General features: G+C 46.6%; 1 protein-coding gene across 5 annotated transcripts in view; it reads right to left on the reverse strand.

Annotated features, from left to right (window-relative positions):
- Positions 1–286: 286 nt before the first annotated feature.
- LOC116856172 (persulfide dioxygenase ETHE1, mitochondrial) overlaps positions 287–20,274 on the reverse strand; it is a 50,382-nt gene continuing 30,394 nt past the window's right edge. For 4 of the 5 annotated variants that reach the window (XM_032839448.1, XM_032839447.1, XM_032839451.1 and 1 more), the window contains 6 exons: positions 17,279–17,423; positions 17,022–17,170; positions 3,094–3,223; positions 1,153–1,242; positions 634–750; positions 287–472 (listed from right to left, as the gene is read on the reverse strand). In XM_032839448.1, coding sequence (XP_032695339.1) covers positions 420–472; positions 634–750; positions 1,153–1,242; positions 3,094–3,223; positions 17,022–17,170; positions 17,279–17,423 — 684 coding nt within the window. In that variant the 3' untranslated portion in view covers positions 287–419. Of the gene's footprint in view, positions 473–633; positions 751–1,152; positions 1,243–3,093; positions 3,224–17,021; positions 17,171–17,278; positions 17,424–17,769; positions 17,928–20,274 lie in introns of those variants that run through there. The other variant, XM_032839452.1, reaches the window with a different exon arrangement.

Consider the following 20,274-nt stretch of genomic DNA (forward strand, 5'->3'; position numbering starts at 1 on the left):
ACAGATGAGGAACTTGAGGCGTGGAGAAGTGAAGTACCTTATCCTGGGTCTTATGGGTGCGAGTGGCTCCGACTAAGATGGCTCCAACTAAGATGGGCAAGAAGCCCTGCCCCGGATAGGTTTGTTTCTGATCTTGTGAGTTAGGAAAAAATCTCCTCCTTCCCAGCAGCCTGCTTCACCCCTGCTCTCTCCTCCCTGAACTCTTCAGCCCAGACACCTCAGACCAGAAAACCAGCGGAACCCTCCCCCCAAATAGACAGAAATACGATTCAGAGCAAAAAAATAATAATTTTTATTTATTTATTTGAGAAGCTCAGGGGCTGGTGAGGGAGGGGAAGGAGAGAGGCCTGGCAATGACACCTCTCTCTGTACCCCGCCTAGTGCATTCTTAACGGAAATGAGCACCTGACAAAACCAGGTCAGGAAGGGGGGGTCTGGATCCCACAGCGCATGTTAGCTGGAACAGCAAAGTCTGAAAGGAAAAAGGGTTGAAAGTAAGGGGCTCCAGCAGACCCCCTCATGCCCCACTGGGGACCCAGAAATCCAAGGAGCCCTTCTTCTTTGGAAAATTATAATTCTGGCCCTGAGCCCCCTCCTCCCTCAGACCCAGGAGTCTGGCCCCCAACTGCTCACCTATCTGCTGAGGCTTGGGCAAGTTCAGGTTGTCCATGACCTTGACAAACTCCTCACAGCTGAGGGTGAGCCGCGGGTTCAAAGTCCGCTCCTCCTCCACGGTGGACACTGTGAGCCCTAGTGGCCAAAAGGGAGGCGAGGAACGTCAACCTGGCAAGTGCCTGGGGCCTCCTTTGACTACATTTCCCAGGAGGCTTAGGGTGCATCTGGGGCCCGGGACTCACAGGCTCTTCCCAGACTGTCACAGAGACCAAGCTCTCCTCGATTAGCACTATGGGAAATGTAGTTTCCCACATTCCCTAAACTCTACAAGGAAGTCCCAGGAAAATGCATGCCCTTTGGAATTCTAGGACTCTTGTTTCTACACGAACACTTAGCACACCTAAACACTTGTTTTTTTTGGCCAGAGAAATTTCTGGGAATTGTAGTCTCCATGCCCCACAAGGACTACAGCAGTTTGGTACTCCCTCTCAAATGGATAGTTATGTAAGTCCCACACCTCCTCCAGGAAGCCCTCACCACGGTAATCATGAGCAGGGTAGATCAGACAGTCTCCTGGAAGCGTGAAGATCTTTTCGTGGACTGAGTGGTACAAGGTCTTAGCACAGCCTGGGGAGGGAAGACTCAGAGGTGAGTAAATCAATAGCAGAGAAGGTTTCTAGCCCATTCCCTCAAGAAGGGGTGGGAGGATAAAATCACAGTAGCTAAACCTTCTTCCTCATTTTCTGCCGGTACTGCTTTGTCTAGGCACAGAAAGAGAGGGAAGGGCATTCTAGACAGAAGGAACAGCATATGTGAAGAATTGAGGACTGGTGAGAAATTCACCATGGTGGTAAGTAATGTTGGGATGAGATCCAGAAGCACCAAGGAGTTGTGCCCTCAGCCAGGGGATGCCAAGAAAGGGTTCTGGGCAGGGAGGCTAAACTAGAAGGTAAGAAACTGAAGACATGAGCCCAAGGAGAAAAACGGTACCATGGTTCCAACAACAAAGCTCTGAGTCCTAAATTGGGTCGGGGGCAAATCTTTTTGGACCCTCCTTCCACCTTTCATTTCAAATCCTTCAATTGCATAACTGTGCCGGGAGTAGATAAATGGAGGACTAGAAGCCTCAGAGAGAAAAAGACAGAGACCAAGATGGAGAGATAAGGCGAGAGGAAGAGGAAGCAAGAGGCAGCCTGGGGATCTGGTCACACACTGCCAGCTCAGGGCTGTTCTGTCTTTTCTCTGATCTTGCCTTGCCCTCCGCTTGCAAGGCAGCAAAATCCTCCCAATCTAGTGTCAACCCCACATTCACCCACATGCACAGAGGACAGCTAAACCCTGAGATTTAAAACTGAGCTCCTGCGACACCTGGGTGGCTCAGTTGTTAAGCGGCTGCCTTTGGCTCAGGTCACGATCTCAGGGTCCTGGGATCGAGCCCCACATCACGATCCTTGCTCAGCAGGGAGCCTGCTTCTCACTCTCCCACTCCCCCAGCTTGAGTTTCCTCTCTTGCTGGTCTCTCTCTGTCAAATCAACAAAAATAAAATCTTTAAAACTGAGCTCCCTTCCCACAGTGAAACTCCTGAATCTAACTGCCCCCTCGCAGCCAAACCCCTGAATCAAACTCCACACCCTCCCCTGCCGCACCTCCAGCACCTAAACTCCTTATGGGGTTTAAAAATATGGCCACAGTGGGGGACGCCTGGGGGGCTCAGTTGGCTAAGCATCTGCCTTCGGCTCAGGTCATGATCCCAGGGTCCTGTAATTGAGTCCCACGTCAGGCTCCCTGCTCACTGGGGAGTCTGCTTCTCTCTCTCTCTCCCTCTCATGTCCCCCACCCCCACTCATTTTCTCTCTCTCAAATAAATACAAATCTTTAATAAAAAAATTAGTGCTTTTGTCTGCTTCTCTGTCTGTGTCTCTCTGATCATTCCCTTTGGAGAACGCAGCTGCCGTGTCATGAAGACAAATTACCCCCATGGGGAGGTCACTGTGGTGAGGAACTGAGGCCTCCGGCCAACAGACAGAGCCAGCTTGCCAGCCATGTGAGTGAGGCACCTTGGCAGCAGGCCCCCCGACCCCAGTCAAGCCTTAGGATGACTACAGCCCAGACGCTGAGCCGGGACCAACCAGCGAAGCTGCTCCCAGAGTCTCAACTCTCAGAAACTACGTGAGATAATGTCAATCCATGTCAATCGCTATTTAAGTCATTAAGGTGTGGGGTCCCTGGCTTCACAGCGACAGATAATGATACACCCTTGCATCTAACTGTCCCCCAACAAGCAAACTGCTGAATCTCCCTCCCATTTGCAAATCCAGGAATCTAATTTTCCCTCACTGTAGCAGCTAAATTTCTTCGATCTAATCCTGACCCCTAAAAGTCTAACACTCATTCACTCATTCTTGCAGCAGGTACTTCAAACCCTGGCACACACAGAACCATCCTAAGATCTCAGGCTAGGGAAAGGGGCCTAGGACCTTGCTGGAAATCCGTCCGTCCACACCCTCGGATGAGCAGGGCATCTCCAGTGAAGGCCATGCTGTGGTCATTCAGAACAAAGGTGACACAGCCTGGGGTGTGGCCTGGGCTTGCTCGGGTCTCCAAGGCCTGGTGGGGAAGGAAAATACAGTTACCAATAAGCCAAGAGCTCCAGCCTCATGATGAAACTGGCCCCAGAAGCCCCCATCCCACCCCAGGATCACATCTAGCTAGCATTGGTGGGGGTTTGTTAAATAATTAAGTTTGGGGCGCCTGGATGGCTCAGTTGGTTAAGCATCTGCCTTTGGCTCAGGTTGTGATGCCTTTGCTCAGGTTGTGATTCCGGGGTCCTGGGATTGAGTCCTGTCTTGGGCTCCCTGCTGGGGGGGGGCATCTGCTTCTCCCTCTGCCCTCTCCCCCTGCTTGTGCTCACTCGCTCTCTGTCAAATAAATAAATATAATTTAAATTAAAAAAAATTAAGTTAGATTCCCAGACTTAAACCTCATGTCAGGGTAAACTCCCAATGAATTAAACACTTAAAGCAAGAAAACTGGGGGTGCCTGGGTGGCTCAGTTGGTTAAGCCTCTGCCTTCAACTCAGGTCATGATCTCAGGGTCCTGGGATCAAGCCCCACATCAGGCTCTCTGCTCAGCCCGCCTGCCTCTCTGCCTACTTGTGATCTCTGTCAAATAAATAAATAAAATCTTTTTTTAAAAAAGCAAGAAGGGCACCTGGGTGGCTCAGTTGGTTGAGCAACTGCCTTCAGCTCAGGTCATGATCCCAGACTTCTAGGATCGAGTTCCGCATCGGGCTCCCAGCTCCTTGGGGAGTCTGCTTCTCCCTCTGACCTTCTCCTCTCTCATCCTCTCTCTCACTCATTCTCTCTCAAATAAATAAATAAAATCTTTTATAAATAAATAAATAAATAAATAAATAAGCAAGAAAACCATAAAACTGTGACAACAACAAAAATACAAACAAATATATATGATCTCTGGTTAGGGAAGAAGATTCAAATGTGATCCCAAGGTCATAAATCATTACAAAAAAATATTGATGGTTTGACTTTAAATAAATCTTAAGTTTCTGAGTGGCAACAACACCATAAACAAAAGTGAAATGGAACCAACAAGCTGACAAAATATATTTACGACATATATGCACCACACAGTGGTCAGTATACTTCATATACAAATAGAATCTTCAAATCAATAAGAAAAAGATAAGCACACTAATATAAATAGGGAATATCAAACACTCATTTAAAAGTATGTTACTGAGGGGCGCCTGGGTGGCTCAGTGGGTTAAGCCTCTGCCTTCAGCTCAGGCCATGATCTCAGGGTCCTGGGATCGAGCCCCACTTCGGGCTCTCTGCACAGTGGGGAGCTTGTTTCCTCCTCTCTCTCTGACTGCCTCTCTGCCTACTTGTGATCTCTCTCTCTCTGTTGAATAAACAAATAATATCTTTTTTAAAAAAAAAGTATGTTACTGAAATGAAATTTAATGATGTACACAAATATTTAATAACATGAAAAGACATTTAATATCTGGTAAGGGCTAAAAGCAAACTACAAAGTAACTTGTGTAGTGTCAATTTTTAAAAAAGAGGTTCCTTGTTCACTCAAAACATACTTTTTATCTTTAGGCTTTTCCTACATTAACTCCCCCCCCCCCGCTTTTTTTTTTAAACAGAAAGCATGTCATTTTATAATTAAAAATAAAACACAAGATTCAGGATAAACTAAAGATCTAAAATTTTAAAAACCAAAAGATTTCTAAAAGGAAATATGTAAGGGTATATGTAATCTTATATAAGGAGATGTGTGTGTGTTTATATATATATATATATATAAAATCTTGAGGTAGGAAAGGTTTTTCTAAGCATATTAAATTCAGAGGACATAGGGAAAAACAGTGACAAGAATGACCACATAGTTTAATTTCATTATAGAAAAGAACAAGAGTTAAAAGACAAAAAACTCAGAGACAGTATTAGCAACATGTATAAGAAAGTATTATAAAGTATGAATAGCCATCATATATAAAGAGCTCCTAAGCATCAGCAAGAACTTCCAAAAGAAAAATGTGCAAAAAGAAAAAAAAAAACAGGCAATTCATGGAAGAGGAAATAAATAGTCGAAAAAAAAATCTGAAACAATGTTTGATCTCCCTTTTAGGGAGAAAGGGAGAGAGATTTAAATTTAAAAACCCTTATTTTTCACCTACCAGATTGACAACTGTCAGAGTTGCTCAGCCCTCATGTTTCCTGGGATGTGGGTATGACTCAGTGTAGCTGTTTTAGAGGGCAAGTTTGCAATGTCTACCAACACCTCAAATGTGGACTCTGACCCCGCAAAGCTTCTGCTAAGACTCTACTATTAAGAACTTCCAACACAGGGGCACCTGGGCGGCTCAGTTGTTAGACATCTGCCTTCAGCTCGGGTCATGATCCAGGGGTCCTGGGCTCAAGCCCCGCATCAGGTTCTCTGCTAGGCGGGAAGCCTGCTTCTCCCTCTCCCACTCTCCCTGCTTGTGTTCCCCCTCTTGCTGTGTCTCTCTCTGTCAAATAAATAAATAAATAATCTCTTAAAAAAAAAAAAAAAAGAACTTCGGACACATGGGCAAAAATACCCACCCAGGAAATCCTCATTATGTAAATCCCCACACTCAGTTCAGGGAAGCAATTGTCAGAAAAAAAAAAAATGTTACCTTCATCATCTAAAAACCACTTATAAGATTAGTTCCCGGGCGCCTGGGTGGCTCAGTGGGTTAAGCCGCTGCCTTCGGCTCAGGTCATGATCTCAGGGTCCTGGGATGGAGTCCCGCATCGGGCTCTCTGCTCAGCAGGGAGCCTGCTTCCCTTCCTCTCTCTCTGCCTGCCTCTCTGCCTACTTGTGATCTCTGTCTGTCAAATAAATAAATAAAATCTTAAAAAAAAAAAAAAGATTAGTTCCCACTCACACAGCATTCCCCCCACCAGTTAGCATCCTGATCCAGGTCAGTCATCTGCTGAATACTGAAGGACACCAGGTACAGATCCTGTGTCCACACCTGGCATCCGTCCCACCCTTCCCCACTGATGGGTCTCTGGTTTGGTTCAGGGTATCAGTGTGCCCAGCCAACCACTTCCTTTCCCTCCGTGGTAGCCTGGGTGGCTTTGGACATGGTTCTCAGACCGAGATCTCAGGAGGTCTCCTGAAAATGTCTGGGAAAACTTCTCCCTGCCTGATAAAAAATGTTTGGCACCTCCCCTTCTCACTTTATTTGGTTCTGGACAAAAGTGTGATGGCTGCAGCTGCACCTTGCAACCATGAAAAAGAATCCCCCAAATGGGGCTCCTGGGTGGCTCAGTCAGTGAAGCATCTGACTGTCTTCTTCCAGACCCCCTGTTATGGGAGAAAACTGAACTGCCAAATATTTAAGCCACCGTATGAGTTTTTTAATTACTTTCAGCCAAACACCTTCTAACTCATATATCCGAGGATATATGTACAATGCAAAACAAATGCAAAGAAAATGATCTTGCAAAATGTTGTGGGAAAAAATCATAACCCTCCCGCCTAAAATTAACATAACCTTTTGGTGGTCAAGGAATGATCTCTCACTCCATACTCTCTGATTTTATTTTAATTTTATTTATTTTTTTGACAGACAGATTACAAGTAGGCAGAGAGGCAGGCAGAGAGAGAGAGGGGGAAGCAGGCTCCCCGCTGAGCAGAGAGCCCGATACGGGGGCCTCGATCCCAGGACTCTAGGATCATGACCTGAGCCTAAGGCAGAGGCTTTAACCCACTAAGCCACCCAGGTACCCTGATTTTTTTTTTTTTAAACAAAAAGCACGGGCGTCCTTTGAACCAAATATCGTGGATGGATATTCAGGAGTAATGTTGAAAACAGTTAATCACCAAAAACAAAAACAAAAAAGAACAAACAACCAGCTGATCACAGTTGTAGCAATGGGTACTGACCGATCAGAAGGACATCGGCTATAAACAACCAACAGTTAGACAGTATACATGGAATATATGGCACAATTAGAGCCTATATGTGGTGTACGTGATTGTCCATGTGTATAAATTGGACAAAATTTTAATATCAATTGAACAAGAACCCACTTGCCACATGGACTGAGACTCCCGAGACCCTGAGTCTGTGTAGCAAGTGGCGTTGCCGATGATCAGAATCCGTGTTTATCTGACCTTTCCTTTCTCTGGAATATCTAGCATCTATCCCCTGCTCCGTACCTCCCACAGTCCCGCCCACCTTGGGCCTCATCCTCTCCTGCTTGGACCAACCACCTGCCTCCGTCCTGGCCTACCAGCCTCCATCCATCTCCCACATGACCCTGAGGAGGGTTTCTACTGCCCAGATTCAGACCTGCTCCTCTCTGGTCACGACCCTTCCTTGGCTCCCACTGTCCTCCAGACAGAGTTCTGGCTTCTCAGCCTGACTTCTGAAACGCCCCTGTTCCAGTTCCTGCCCACCCGTCCAGCCCAATGTCCAGTAACACACCCAGCTACTCTGAAATCCACGGGTGTTTCCAGAAAGCACCAGGTTTATCCACACCTCCTTGCCCACACAATTCTCTCTGCTAGGTACACCCTTCCCTCTCCCATCGGTCAGGTCTGCTCATTCCCCAGAGCCCTGACATTGACTGACCCCTTCTCCTGTGCCAGGCTCTCTCCTAAGTGCTCAACATGATTAAACTCATCCAGTCCACACACATCCTTATGAGGCAGGTACCATTCCTGTTCCTGTTCTACAGATGAGGAAACCAAGGCACAGAATAAGAATGAGCAAACCATAACTAAATGTGGAAATACGGATGGATGTCACAGATAAGACAAAAAAAAAAAAAAAAAAAGGATGCTGGACACAGAAGAGCAGAGAGGTTGTGGAATGGAACAGAATGGAGTGGTGAGGGATGGGATGTGGGAGGAAGTGGGAAATCAAAGCGTGCCTGGTACACAGTACAGGGAAATGGTATTTCATGTGGAGGTTTCAGTCATCAATCCGGATGTAAAACAGCTATGTCTTGGAGAGGGCACATGGACTAGGAGTTACGAACAGCATCTGGCGCCAGGTGACATGGGTTCTAAATTTGGCTCTGCTATTTATTACTAGCTGTGTGGCCTTGGACAAGTCACTTCACCTCTCTGTTTCTGAGCTTCTCCACTCATTTGTAAAATGGGGATAATAATTGTCCCTACTTCATAGGGTTATTATAAATATTAAGTTCCTGGGGCACATGGGTGGTTCGGTTGGTTAAGTGTCTGCCTTGGGCTCAGGTCATGATCCCAGGGTCCTGGGATCGAGCCCTTCATGGGGCTGCCTGCTCAGCAGGGAGCCTGCTTCTCCTTCTTCCTCTGCCCCTCCCCTCTGCTTGCTCTCTCTCTCATAAATAAAAGCTTTAACAAAAAAATATTGTTATTTTGAGTATGTTAAGCACTTAGAAAAATGTCCAGGACACAATAATCACGATATAATCAAAGTAACATAATAATAATAATAATGTTAAAAAAAACTTTTAAAAAGTTTTTATTTATTTATTTGACAGAGAGAGAGAGCACAAGCAGGGGGAACGGTAGAGGGAGAAGCAGGCTCCCCACAGAGTAGGGAACTTGATGCGGGGCTCAATCCCAGGACCCTGGGATCATGACCTGAGCCAAAGGCAGATGCTTAACCGACCAAGTCACCCATACGCCCCATTAAAGTTCTAAATTTTGTAAAACCACGAATTTAGTGGAACCACAAGGACCCCTGGGTTCAAATCCTGACCTGGCAGGGCACCTGGGCAGCTCAGTCAGTTAAGTGCCCGACTCTTGGTGTCAGCGCAGGTCATGATGTCATGAGGACCACGGGATTGAGCCCTGTGTTGGGCTCCACGTGGAGTCTGCTTGGGACTTTCTCTCCCTCTCCCTCTGCCTTCCCCCACCCCCAGTCTGTCTCTTACTCTCAAATAAATAAATAAATAAATCTTTTGAAAAAAAAAATCCCAACTTGGCCACTTTCTCAGTATAATTTGTGGGCAAGTCACTTTTCTTCTCTGTACATCCTTCTTTGTAAAATGAGAAAAATATTTCTCATCTATGGGGTTATGAAGGTTTAATGTGATCTGTTTGTCAGAGAAGATGCAATGGAGGCCCAAGGGCCAGACTCAGCCAGAGAAATGTTTTGTTTGGCCCACTCAGAAGTTATGAGAAGTCTGAATTTGTAGTCTATCCTTAAAAAGTGGAAGATTTCTCAAAAATGTACATTTGAAGCTTCTATTTTTAAAAAGGGGGCTTGGCAGTCAACAGACTACATTCTTTTTTTTTTTTTGTAAAGTTTATTTATTTAAGTAATCTCTACACCCAACTTGGGCCTCAAACCACGACCCCAAGATCAAGAGTCCCACGCTCTTCCAACTGAGCCAGCCAGGCTCCCCGACAGACTACATTCCTGAACATGAATAATCAACTTGAATTGTGCAGTGGGTGTCCTCTATGAATGGAACATGCATCCTAAGGTTTGCCACAGGCCCCACCACTCCCTGCTGCCTGCAGCGGTATTTGGTTATAAAAATCCTTCTAGACAAACACTGATAAAGAAAACTTACAGAGCTCAGCACAATGCCTGGCAAGAAGCAAACCCTCAAAGCTTGTAAACTATTGTTAAATTATCATCATTATTATTAACCAATTCAAAATACATATAATCTACTTTGATTGATGGCAAAGAGAAGAGGACGCTGAATGACACCATGAAGAAACAACCAGACACAAACCAGAAGTGGGACGTTCTCCAAGACAAGAGACTAGAAACTTCGAAAGTCAATGTCATGGTGTGGAAAGGGGCTGTTCTAGATTTAGAGACTCAACAGACCCTATAGCCGAGTGGCATGCATGAAGTTTGACTGGGTCCTGGTTCCTAAAAACTGCCATAAAAACGATTCCCGGGGGGCACCTGGGTGGCTCAGTTGGCTAAGCGGCTGCCTTTGGCTCAGGTCATGATCCCGGTGTCCTGGGATCGAGTCCCGCATCGGGCTCCTTGCTCATCAGGGAGCCTGCTTCTCCCTCTGCCTCTGCCTGCCATTCTCTCTGCCTTTGCTCACTCTCTCTCTCTCTCTCTCTGACAAATAAATTAAAAAAAAAATCTTAAAAAAACAAAAACAAAAACGATTCCCGGGCATCTGGGGCAATTCGAACTTAAGCTGGATTCAAGAATTATTTCAGAATTATCATAGACTTTCTGTGATGAAGACTTTGTAAAAGAACTGTTCTCTCCAAGTGCAGATGAGGGAACTCTGAGGGTCTGCAAGGTGAAAACTATTTTCATGATAGTAGGAAGAGCTCTTCTGCCCTTCTTACTCTCATTCCCCAGTTCAGTGAGATTTTCCAGAAGCTCCATGACTGGTGATGATGTCATTGTTTGGCCAGCAGATGGAGTGCTTGGATATTCTTGCGTTTTCAAAACAGTCTAAGTTTTAATTTCTAATGCAGTAAAATTTTTCAGCATCTCTGAATAGATAGGTCTTACTTATTTATTTTTATTGACTTAGACATGCAACTAATAAGTAAATATTGATAGCTAGAACCCACATAAATAAAAGCTTTGAGGGCCATCCTGTAACTTTTAAGAGGGCCAGGAGCTCTGATACTAAAAGGTTTGAGTTTGAGAACCTCTGATACAGGAGAACGAACATTCTTACTCTCCGGATAAGTCGTTAGGGTTGACATTTCTGTATGCAAGTTTTTGAATGGTAAGAGAAGAAAACGGTATATACACACAGAGAGAAATAAGGCAAAGTTAGCAAAAATGTCAGCAACTGGGGCGCCTGAGTGGCTCAGTTAGTTAAGTGTCTGCCTTTGGCTCAGGTCATGATTCTGGGGTCCTGGGGTTGAGCGGATCGAGCTCCCTGCTCAGCGGGGAGCCTGCTTCCCCCTCTCCCTCAGACCCTGCTCATGCTCTCTCTCTCTCAAATAAATAAAATATTTTTAAAAACATCAGCAACTGGTGAACTTTAAGTGAAGGGTATGAGAGTGTTCACGGTACTCTTGTTTCGATTTCCTATAGATATTAGAATATTAATAAAAGGGTGTGGGGGGAGCGCCTTCTATCTGGACCTCCCGGACTTCCACCGGTCCCCAAACTGGTTGAATCATCTTTTCAGCCACAGAGTAGTTTTTAGGGATTCTGTGGAGCCTAACCTCACATTCTTCCAACAAATTCCTTCTTCCCTTCCTCGGTGCTTCAAATATGTGCACCAGCTCAGCAGCTGTCCCTTCACCTGTTTGCGGGGTAGGGTCAGCACCTTCTCCAGCTACTTCGCATCAGCTTTGGGCAACTCCAAAGGGATCCGCGCAGCAGAGCCCACGGACCACACTGCCCCCTAGTGGCAAGCAGAGTCTGGACATCTATTCCAGTTGGTCCCAAGTTCATTGCTTCGCTCCATTATTCAAAAGCATCTAATCTTGGTATAACCAGCCACTGTACCTATGCATTTCTAAACTCAGAGTGTCTTCTTCCATTGCGGCTAAATAGTCTGAACCTCTATTAACTAAACCTTCCTTTCTTTCGTGAAAGAAAATGACATTAGTTGTTCTAACGTTTAAGGGACAGTGCACTGATGTCTCTAACTTGAAGATGCATCAAAAAATAAGATGGATGGATGCTGTCAAAGCTTTTCAACTTTTCTGTAGGCTTGTCACTTTTTGTAAAATGTTGCAAGAGGGGAAGCTCTGTTCCACAATTCAAATAATTAGTTCCAGGGGCACCTGGGGGGCTCAGTCCGTTAAGCAACAGACCCTTGCTTTCTGCTCAGGTCATGATCTCAGGAATTTGCTTGTCTCTCTCTCCTAATTCCCCTCCCCTGCTTGCTCTTCCTCTCTCTCTCTAATAAATAAATTAATAAATAAATCTTTTAAAAAATAATTAGTTCCTGGGACACCTGGGTGGCTCAGTCGGTACGCATCTGCCTTCAGCTCAGGTCATGGTCCCAGGATCGAGCCCTGCATCTGGCTCCTTGTTCAGCAGGGAGCCTGCTTCTCCCTCTCTCTCTGCACGCCCTGCTTATGCTCTCTCTCTCTCTCTCTAACAAATTAATTAATTAAAAATAATAATTAGTTCCAAATGGAAGGAAGTAGTGAAATTCTCACCCAGACCACATGAGAATCACCTATAAGCTTTTATTTTACTTCATTTAAGATTTTATTTATTTTTAAGTCATCTTTACACCCAAGGTGGGGCTCAAACTTACAACCTCAAGTTCAAGAGTCTCATGCTCCACTGACTGAGCTAGCCAGGCACCAACCTGAGAGCTTTTAAAAGAGACTCATCCCCTGTGTCTTCCCCAAACAATGAAATCAGAATCCCTAAAGTGGGATCTGGGGGCTCCGTATCTGGCAGCGCTCTAAATTAACGTACTTAACAGGCAAGACTAACTTTCTGAATCTACCACCCCTCATTGGAGCTCAAATGTTCAAATCTCATTGCTCAGTAAAACAGAAAATTCACTATACAATAAAATCATCCAAATCTGGCCCACTGTGAGTATAAAATATAACCAGCTCAAAAAGTAGCAAGTTTGGGGCGCTTAGGTGGCTCAGTCATTGAGCATCTGCCTTCTGCTCAGGTCAGGATCCCAGGGACTGTGTTGGAGTCCTGCATTGGGCTCCCTGCTCTGCAGGAAGACTGCTTCTCCCTCTCCCACTCCCCCTGCTTGTGTTCCTTCTCTCACTGTGTCTCTCTCTGTCAAATAAATAAATAAAATCTTGAAAAAAAAAAAAAGTGGCAAGTTCTACTAAAGTTAATCATAGGTCAGTCCTCTGACCCAGGAAGTCCTTTCCTTGGAATTGAGAGCAATGTCCACCAAAAGATTTGCATAACAGCCTTCACAGCAGCCTTGTTCTTCACAGCAGCCCCAAATCAGAATCAGCCATCAAAGGGAAAATGGGTAAATTATCATAAATTCACACAATAAAATGCTCTACATTTTGGGAAACCACAGCTGGTACATGAAATTTGGCCTGTCATCTGCTTTTGTATGGTCCGAGAGCCACGAGTGGTTTTTTTATGCTTTTTCGTGGTTGAAAAAAAAAATCAAAATAAGAATGGTATTTTAAAACACATGAGAATTCTTGAAATTAATATTGCAGAGGCCAGAAATCGAGTTCTGCTAGAGCACAGCCATGCTTATTCATTTATGCATTGTCTCTGACTGCTTTCACGCCAACAGGGACTATATATGGCCTGCAAAAGTGAAAGTATTTACTGTCTGGTCCTTTACAAAAGGTGTTAGCCAATCCCTGGGACAGAGCAACAGAAGGAAAGACTGCAACCATACTCAACGTGAGGAGGAGTGAAAGAAGCCAAAACACCAAAGAGCCCACATGGTACGAGTCCTGTTTCTGAAGTCCAGAACACATGGAATTAATCTAGGATTAAATAAATCGGAAGAGGGGCCCCTGGCTGGCTCAGTCAGTAGAGCATGTGACTCTTGATCTCAGGGTCTTGGGTTGGGGACTGGGGATGGGACTTACTTTAAAAAAAAAAAAAAAAGTAAGAAAGAAAGTTACTAAGATTGCAAATCTTCAAAGTCCTTATCATAAGAAAAAAGAAAAATGTAAAAATGGATAAATAAGTCGGCAGCTGGTTTCTTGATGGGGGTGTTGTTGTCAATGGCCAGGAAGAGGGACAAGGAGGCCTTCTGGAGAGATGAGTTTGCTCTGTATCTGGATCTTGGCAGTGGATATGCAAGTGTAAACATATGTAAAAATTTAACAAGCTGCACACATACAAAAGGCACACTTTCTACTGTATGACATGCATGTTACAAGTCAATTCTTTTAAAGTGGATGGAAGAAAATGAGGGAGAAGTGTGACCATCTCTAAAGGTTTATAAAGAACTCAGATGAAAACCACACCAGGGGGGGCGCCTGGGTGGCTCAGTGGGTTAAGCCGCTGCCTTCGGCTCAGGTCATGATCTCAGGGTCCTGGGATCGAGTCCCGTATCGGGCTCTCTGCTCGGCAGGGAGCCTGCTTCCCTCTCTCTCTCTCTGCCTGCCTCTCTGCCTACTTGTGATCTCTCTCTGTCAAATAAATAAATAAAATCTTAAAAAAAAAAAAAAAAAAGAAAACCACACCAGGGGCGCCTGGGTGGCTCAGCTGGTTAAGCGATTGCCTTCAGCTCAGGTCATGATCTCAGAGTCCTGGGATCAAGTCCCACATCGGGCTCCCTGCTCCTTGGAGTCTGCTTCTCCCTCTGACTTTCTCCCCTCTCATGCTCTCTCTCACTGTCTATCTCTCAAATAAATAAATAAAATCTTAAAAAAAAAAAACAAAAAAACCACACCAAACACCAAATAATCATAAAGACAGATGCTAACAAGTGTTGGCAAGGATGTGGAGAAACTGGGACTTTTTTTTTCTTTTTTAAAAGATTTTATTTATTTACTTGACAGAGATCACAAGTAGGCTGAGAGGCAGGCAGCAGCAGGCTCCCCGCTGAGCAGAGAGCCCGATGTGGGGCTCGATCCCAGGACCCCGGGACCATGACCTGAGCCGAAGACAGAGGCTTTAACCCACTGAATCACCCAGGTGCCCCTCTTTTTCTTTTTTCTTTTTTTATTTTAAGACTTATTTATTTATTTGAGACAGAGGAGTGGGGAGGGGCAGAGGGACAGAGAATGCTGAAGCTCCCGTGGGGGCAGCCTCTTTATTTCTGGAAGCCCTTTTCTGATTTTATTGTATAGTGAATTTTCTGTTTTACTGAAATCAAGAGCTGCTTAACTGACTGAGCCACTCAGGTGCCTGGAAACTAGGCCTTTCATATGCTGTCCATGGGAATATAAAATGGTGTGACCACTCTGGATATTAGTCGGTCAGTTCCTTCAACTATTTTTTTTTTAAGATTTTATTTATTTATTTGAGAGAGAGAAAGAGAGAGCGTGAGCAGGAGGATGGGCAGAGGAAGATACAGACTCCACGCTGAGCAGGGAGCCCCACGTGGGGCTTGATCCCTGAGCCCAAGGCAGACCCTTAACCGACTGAGCCACCCAGGGACTCCCCCACCCGTTTTTTTAAGTAGGCTCCACACCCACCATGAGCTTGAACTCACGACCCTGCAATCAAGACCAGAGCTGAAATCAAGAGTCGGACGCTGAACCAACTGAGCCACCCAGGCTCCCGAGGTCCTCAAACTATTAAACGTAGAGTTATTATTTATTATTTTGATCTAGCAATTCCATCCTGTAGATACATCCAAGAGAAATGAAAACAGCCACAGAAAAGCTTGTGCATGAATATTTATAGCAGCATTATTCATAATAGTCCAAAAAATGGAAGCAACAGAAATGTCTATCGGCTGGTGGATGCATGAATGAATGAATGAATGAATGAACAAGGCGTATTCCCACAGTGGAGAGTTACTCAGCCATAGGAAGGCATGAAACACTGACACCCGTTACAAAGATGACCCTTGAACACTTATGACAGAAGCCAGTCACAGAAGATGACACAATATATGATTCCGTTTCTATGAAACACCCAGAATTGGTGTTTCCTGGAGAGATAGAAAGTGGATTTGTGGTTGTCGGGTGAGAGGGGAGGGGGCCGGGGTGACAGCTAAGGAGCATGGGGCTTCTTTCGGAAGTGACGAAGCTATTCTACACTTAACTGTGGTGATGGTGATTCAGCTCTGAATATACTAAGTCACTGAATTGTACACTTCAAATGGATGAACTGGATGGTTTGTGACTATCAGTTAAGTCGTTTGAAAAAAAAACAGACACGGAAGCTAAATCTGCCACAGCTAAACCCTTCGACATTCATTCAAAACATCGCTCGTCCAATCTCACAAAGGGCTCATCTTGACATGAAACCCCAACCACTGTTCACTCTTCTAAGCCTGCTCAGCTCAAGGAATGCTTGCTAGCCTCTGACACTCACGGACAGTGTACATAAAGTTACAAAGCACTTTTTCACCTGCTTCCAGAAAAGGGCTTCCAGAAATAAAGAGGCTGCCCCCACGGGAGCTCCACCCTCTGATTCCCCCCCCCAACACACACACAGAGCTCTCATCTCTAAATGCTCAGACTCAGATACACTGTCCCCATTTAGCAAAATCCTCTAACCTGGAGGTCAAGTCCCCCCTCTGTCACTTGCCCATTCTGTCCCCAAAGTCAACCCGACTCTCTCTGTAGCTTTAGCAAGTCTGATCGGAGAAAAGCCTGGTCAGCTATTTCTCCTCCCTCTGAGGGCAACTCCCCCCAGCGCCCTCTCCACTCCGATCTATTGCTCTGGGTTGAAATCCTGGCTGGAAACCTGCTGACCTTGGCCCGTGACAAAGATGGGAGAGGAGGTAGGAAACTTCAGACCCTTCCTGTGTGAGGCAACAGCTCCACCAAGGGTGAGGCAAGCAGGCACAGAGGGTGAACATTTAAGGAGGCGCTGGCTGGAAGGTGCCTACCCTGCCCTGGCGTGACCGTGACTGTGAGAGTAAGCGCCTCCTTAAATGTTGCACCCTGGGTGCCTTGCTCACCTCACCCTAGTCCTGGCCCTGGGCAACAGGATGCTCCTTCCTCTAACAGTGGCTCTAGAAGCCTGAGCTGGGATCTCTCTCTCAGCCCCAACCTCAGAATTCTAGCCCTCAATCAGCTTTTATAGAGATGTCAAGCCAAAGGAGTTGCCCCAAGGCTGTAGGAAACTCCGCAAATGCTGTTGACTTAAGGGGCTTGGCCGGAGACACACCTGCCCAGAGCCTCTTGCCCCAGTGCCCCACCTGGGTTTATGGCGCCCTCCTCCCAGAGACAAACTCAGGGATCAGGAGCCCCTGATCAGAGTTCCCTCCTACCCAGGGGCTCAGGAGCCCGAGCCCTCAGCCCCCTCTTCCCTTGAGGCCAAGAAGTCCAGGCCACCACCCTCTCCGGACCCAACATCCAAACTCACAAAGCGCCCGAAGTGGATGGAGTCTCCATCCTCAATGTGCAAGTCAGCCTGGGCCCCACTAAGGCGGGAGATGACAGACTGGCAGCCGGGGAGTAGGGACCGGAGCAGCCCTGAGCCCGTAATGTGGTCCGCGTGGCAGTGGGTATTCACTGGGAGAGAGAGGAGAGCCTGGTCCAGAAGGGCTCAGAGAGGACGCAGGACTCCCAGCCCCCAACCCCCTCCTCCCTCAGACCCAGGGGTTCGGCCTCCAGACTGACCAGCATACAGCAGCCGCAGCCCCAATTCCTTGATCAGCTGGGCATCCCGAGGCGCCGTCTCCAGAACCGGGTCGATCAGAACGGCCTCGTGGGACTCTCTGTCACCCAGCAGGTAGGTGTAGGTGCAGCTCTTGGGCTCAAACATCTGGAAAGGGGGAGTGGGACAGGTGAGAGCGAAGAACGAGACTCCCACACACGGGGGGACTCAAGAGTCCGAGCCTCAACCCGATGCTTTTCCTAAGATCCAGGAACACAAAACCCAGCCCCTCCTTTCCCCTCGGTGTCCGGAGTCTGTTCCGTCTGAAACAATGAGTCCCAACTTCCAAATACCCCCCATATCAGGCTCACCATTAACCTCTCCCGTAAAGGACTCGGAGTCCTGCCCGAAGCCCACGGGATCCCCCAACTCTCGGCTTTAAAGGACGCCGGAGTCCCGCCCCTGACACCGTCCAGCGCCCCGTAGTCCCGCTGCGGGCCCAGCCTCCTCGCACCTGCCGTAGGAGGATGGGGACTCCAGAACCGCTGCGCTGGCTAAGCCGCCGCCCGGCGACCCTCAGTGTGGCCCCCGCCATCGTGCCCGCGGCCCGGTGGGGACTTAGTGGACGCCAGGCGCTGGCGGAAGCCGGGTGCCCCCTATCTGACCTGGGAGAGGCGGGGCGGGGCGGGGGCGGGGAGAGGGCGGGGCCCGCCTTAAAGGGGCCACGGGCTCTGGGGGCTCGGGGCTGTCTGGGGGTAGAGAATACAGAGACCGCGTAGACAGCAAGACCGGGAGAAGCGACTAACAGGGAGATACTCAAAAGGCTCAAAAGGCGAGGGAGAGACGCTGGGAGCGCCACAGACAGGGAGAGAAATAAAACCCCAACAAGAAGCCCCAATACACTTGATAGCAGGACTCCTAATGTATTCTTAGTGGTTTTTATCAGGAGAGAGAACGAGAGAGCCCCTCAGAGATAAAGGAGATGCTGAGAGACTTGAGAGAGACTTGGACTCCGAGATCCCAAGAAGAGAGACCTGGAAAGACTTTCAGAGATTCATGGAGAGATATAGAGTTGGAATGGGTTGTCCATCAAAGAAATATGGTCAGAAAGATATACTTGGAAATTCTAGACGATTATGAAAGATAGGAAGAGATGTTGGGACATTAGAACAAGGAGAAATGAGCAGAAAGAGGGAGAGAATCTCTCAGAGAGGAGAGAAACAGGCAGAAGGAAAGTTCCAAGTCAAGGAGAGAATATTGCTCATTGATTTCTCACTTGAGGGCTCCCGTGTGCCTGGCCCAAGCTGGGCAAATCTGGAGACCCAGAGGTGAGTCCTGTCCAGTTTGGTGGTGGAGAATGGCACAGACACTGGGGCTGAAATAAAGGAAGGTTCAGGGATTGCCAGGAGCTCAGGGGAGGAAGGAAACAGGAAAACAAGGATCCTCAGACCCTCTTTGCTGTGAGGGTCCCCCCAAAAAAACCTCCTCACTCCTGGGGCCCATTCTTATTGTTTTGGCAGGACTGCTAGACCCTTGAAGGCATGCACACCTTCTCAGTCAGCTGTGAGATCTCCTAAGAGGTAGAAGCCCTTCCCAGCTCTGTGACCTTGGGCTCAACACTTACCCTCTTCTGGGCTTCAGTTTCCTCCTCTGCAAGATGAGGTTGACAATAGCTCCTCCCTCACTGGGAAGATCTAGTAAGTTCAGACATGTAAAGAGTCTGAGAGAGCACGCAGCACAGAACAAGCTCTCGATAGGAGCCTGCTATCATGCTCTCGTCACCCTCCTTGACTCCTTCCTCCTCTGCCACCTCCTCCCTCTTCATCACTAGGCCCTGTTACATTAACCTCTCTGGTCAGGCCACTTCGCCATCATGCCCACAGCCCCAGTCAAGAGGCAGCAAAAAATACATGGAAATTGCATGGATTCCAGGGCCTGGCTGTGAGAGTTCAAATTCCGACCCTACTTCCTCCAGGCTGTGTGACCCCCCACTTTGTGCCTCATTTTCCCCTCTTGTGTGTGTGGGGGGGGGTGGGGAGTGGGAGGGCCTCCTCTTAAAAAGCCACTGCCAGGATGAAATGAAAGAATGTATACAAAGTGCCCAAGACAGTTTCAGGAATATAAAAAGTGCCAAGTAAATGATGGTAATTAATAGCGTAATTAATATATAACAGCCACCTCACTGGGCTTGTGGCTTCTCCTCTGCCTCCCTACAATCTATTTTATGCAGCAACCAGAGCGAACCTTTTAAAATGTCAATGACAAAGAGACTGAAGAATCACAGAAAACACACACAGCGTGCGGATCTTGTTTAGATCCCAATGCAGACACACCTAGTGTAATAAAAAGATACTTATGGGATATGATGTCACATATAGCTTCACAATCATCTGGGAGGAGTGGGTGGGAGAAATGAAACAACATGGGCCATCAGTAGAAAATTGTTGATGCTGGCGCCACTGGTATTATTAATGCAGAGAACAATTCTGTTTTCTCACACTTTCTGTATGTTTGAAAGATAACATTGTTCTGGAAAGGAAAAAAAAAAAAAAAAAGCACACACACAAGATATACAGGGGGCCAGGGGAGAAATGTGATAATGTAAAGAAATGACTCTAAAGTTTGAAAGTTTGGTAATGATACTTTGGGTTGTGTTTAAAGATAGAAAGAAAGTCCTTATTTTTTAGAGACACACACTGAAGTGTTTCTGGATGAAATGTGTGGAATTTGCTTCAAGGACCTTAAGGGGCAAGGGGACGATGAAATAAGATTTGTCATGATGAACCTGGGTGATGGGCTGGTGATGGGCTGATTATACTCTTCCTCTTCCTTTTGGTTATGTTTGAAATTTTCCATAATCTAATACAAAGTTTTTAAAAAAGAGTATATGAAAAGTTAAACTCATTCATGTCACTTCCCATATTTAAAACCCTTGGTTTCCCATTCAGCTAGGCCTCTTTCTAACTCCTTGACCTCAAGTTCTCCATTGTCCCCATCATTCTATCTTCCCATCACAGAG

The sequence above is a fragment of the Lontra canadensis genome, unplaced genomic scaffold (genome assembly GCF_010015895.1).
Source record: "Lontra canadensis isolate GAN:19392208 unplaced genomic scaffold, GSC_riverotter_1.0 scaffold107, whole genome shotgun sequence".
NCBI classification, from domain to species: Eukaryota; Metazoa; Chordata; class Mammalia; order Carnivora; family Mustelidae; genus Lontra; species Lontra canadensis.